At 41.4% G+C, this 2,830-nt stretch overlaps 1 protein-coding gene across 1 annotated transcript; it reads left to right on the top strand.

Annotated features, from left to right (window-relative positions):
* The first annotated feature begins 424 nt into the window (after window positions 1-424).
* Window positions 425-1,225, top strand: LOC132162987 (putative late blight resistance protein homolog R1A-10). The gene has a single exon (XM_059573192.1). It carries the CDS (start codon window positions 425-427, stop codon window positions 1,223-1,225), a length of 801 nt encoding a protein of 266 aa, XP_059429175.1.
* Window positions 1,226-2,830: the final 1,605 nt, after the last annotated feature.

Here is a 2,830-nt window from a genome sequence, read left to right as displayed (position 1 = left end):
TCGCTGAACACAGGAGGAGGAGCCCGGTAAAGAGGATATTTCATTGCCCTTCTCACACAATTAAGCTTCAAAATGTTGGAAAGAAGATAGTAGGCATCAAAAAGATAATCAACGACATCTACAACAATAAGGAAAGGTACGGCATTGAAAGAGTAGAAGCTACTGTAAATGCAGTCGAGGAGGAGGCAATGCGAAGACTTAGGAGTGAAGTTGAGGAAGATGATGTGGTGGGTTTCGTTCGTGACTCAACAACGTTGGGGAAGCAAATTAGTGAAGGAGATCCTAAGCTCGATGTCATTTCAAAATCAGAGAGCTGTTGCTTAAGATTTTAAAGGAGTTGGGAATTGAACTGCAAGGCAAGAGTGACGATGAGTTAAAAAAGGACTTGTTCGAATATTTGAAAGGAAAGCGATACCTAATAGTCATGGATGACGTCTGGAGTAATGAAGTCTGGGATGAGGTAAGGTCTGCTTTTCCTAATGACTCCAATGGAAGTAGAATATTGATCACTAGCCGAAATAAAGTAGTGGCTTTGCATGCAAGTCTTACTCCTCCTCACCTTCTCTCATTTCTTGACAAATATGAAAGTTGGGAACTCTTTAAGAAAAATGTGTTCCGAGGAGGAATATGTCCTCCCGAATTTGAAACTCTGGGAAGACAAATTGCAGAAGGTTGTCATGGTTTACCCCTTTCAATTGTTGTATTAGCGGGCCTTTTAGCGAATAAGGAGAGGTCACTCCACATATGGTCGAAATTTGTTGGTCATGTATCGAGTTTCCTAATTACTCAAGCAGAGGATACCATTATTTGCGAGAAAATACTATCCTTAAGCTACACGGATTTGCCCCGGTACTTAAAGCCGTGCTTTTTGTATTTTGGTATGTATCCTGAAGACCATGAGATTCCAGTAAGGCAATTGATACACCTGTGGGTAGCTGAAGGATTCATACAGCACACTGGCCAAAGATTCCCGGAGGATGTTGCTGAAATGTACTTGGAAAATCTCATTGATCGAAGCTTGATCCAAGTGGCTAGAAGGAGGGTAGATGGAGGAGTAAAGGCATGTCGTATCCATGATCTTTTACGAGAACTCTGCATATCAGAGAGTGCGAAAGGGATGTTTCTTGAGGTTCAATCAGAAAACCGTTTAGATACGAACAATTCCCGCCGACTATCCATCCAAGGTAACACTCGCCAATACATGTCTTTAAACCCGTGTCCCTAAAAATGCCCGTTCGTTGTTCTTCTTTAATGATACAATGCATCACCGTGATAAATGGTCTCGGGTCCAGAAAAACTTCAAATTGCTACGGGTGCTTCATGACGAGAAAGTAGCAATTTCTGTGCCTAAAAGCTTAGGATCATTTATCCATTTGAGATACTTGACGATAAACCTCAATGGTGCAAGATGTTTTCCAAAGTTGATTTACAACCTTACGAATCTAGAGACCCTTTACGTAAAGGGCACTTTTTGTGTGGGATATTTGCCGAAAGGGATATTTAAGCTGCAACGTTTAAAGAATCTGTATATTCCTCGTGGATTGTGGTTACGTTGTGATTCGAAGGTAGCTCTAGGGAAACTCCACGTTCTTTCGGTCGCATCAATTATTTATGATCCTCATAAGCATAGTTTCCCTGTCGTATTGGATAAGTTTCCTAACATTCGGAAATTGAAGATATCAATTGATGTGTCAGCAGGGGATAAGATTACTGAAGCCAAAGACATCGTTTGTTTTCCAAGCCATTTGGCTCAGCTAGAAATATTGAGAATTGATAGTTGTAGAAGTATTCGTGGAATTCCGGATTCAATTCCATCAACAATCACCAAGCTAACCTTAAATGGTGGTGTCTTCAAAGTCAGTGGTGGCATGACAGAGCTGGGAAAGCTTCCCAATCTTCGGATACTTAAACTAGAAAAAAGTCATCATTCATCTGATATCAAAATCCACGTCATTGCAGATTCGTTTCCACAACTCCAAGTCCTCAAATTGCGTAATTTGATAGTTGAAGAATGGAAACAGGAGAGAGGTGCAATGCCAAGTCTTAGGCATTTGGTTATCAAGGGATGTGACAAATTTAGTAGCGCACCAGAACTACTGAGTTTAACGAGTTTGCTATCTGTGGAGGTGAGCGAGAGTCCAGTTCTGGAATTGCAGACGAAGCTACCGATCAAGGGTTGAGTTACATGCGTGGATAGCTTTGTTTCCTGGTTGGTTTGTTTCAAGTTTCAATATCTTTCAATTATAATCGGTTTCAAGCTTGGAGCGAGTCATTTTACTTGTTGATTCTTTTCATTTTTCTTGTTTAAATCTACCTTAGATTGATCATGAATTTATGTTGTAATCCAAGAATGTATGTATTCTTCAAGTGTTGTAAGCCTCTAAATAAGATAGTTGTAAACATTATTGCTGATAAGATTACACTTAGACTCCGTTTACTTCGACGTAAAATGGTTTCCGTTGGAAAATATTTTGAGGAAAGCCATTTTTCCTGAAAATATTTTCTGTCGAAAACATTTTACGGCGTTTACTGTGCACACGGAAAATAATTTTTTTTAATATATATATATATATATATTTTAAATAAGGTCCTGGTCAGGACCTGCACGGGACTTGTTCGAGACCTGCAGGGACCTGCCCGGGACCCCGTCGGGACTTGATTGAGACTTGTTTGGGACCTCGCCGGGACCTACCCGGAACTTGACCGGGATCCCGCCGGGACCCGCCCAAGACTTGACTTGGACTTGACTGGGACCGACTAGGACTTGCCTGGGATCCTACCGGGACTTACCCGAGACCCCAACGGGACTTGATAGGAACTCGCTCGGGAC

The sequence above is a fragment of the Corylus avellana genome, chromosome ca10, assembly GCF_901000735.1.
Source record: "Corylus avellana chromosome ca10, CavTom2PMs-1.0".
Lineage (NCBI taxonomy): Eukaryota > Viridiplantae > Streptophyta > Magnoliopsida > Fagales > Betulaceae > Corylus > Corylus avellana.
The sequence above is the reverse complement of the archived record's forward strand: the minus strand, read 5'-3'. Positions and strand labels throughout refer to the sequence as shown.

What these genes read in the sequence shown, in the direction of transcription:
- LOC132162987 (XM_059573192.1), top strand. Translation starts at nt 425, where the DNA reads ATGGATGACGTCTGGAGTAATGAAGTCTGGGATGAGGTAAGGTCTGCT.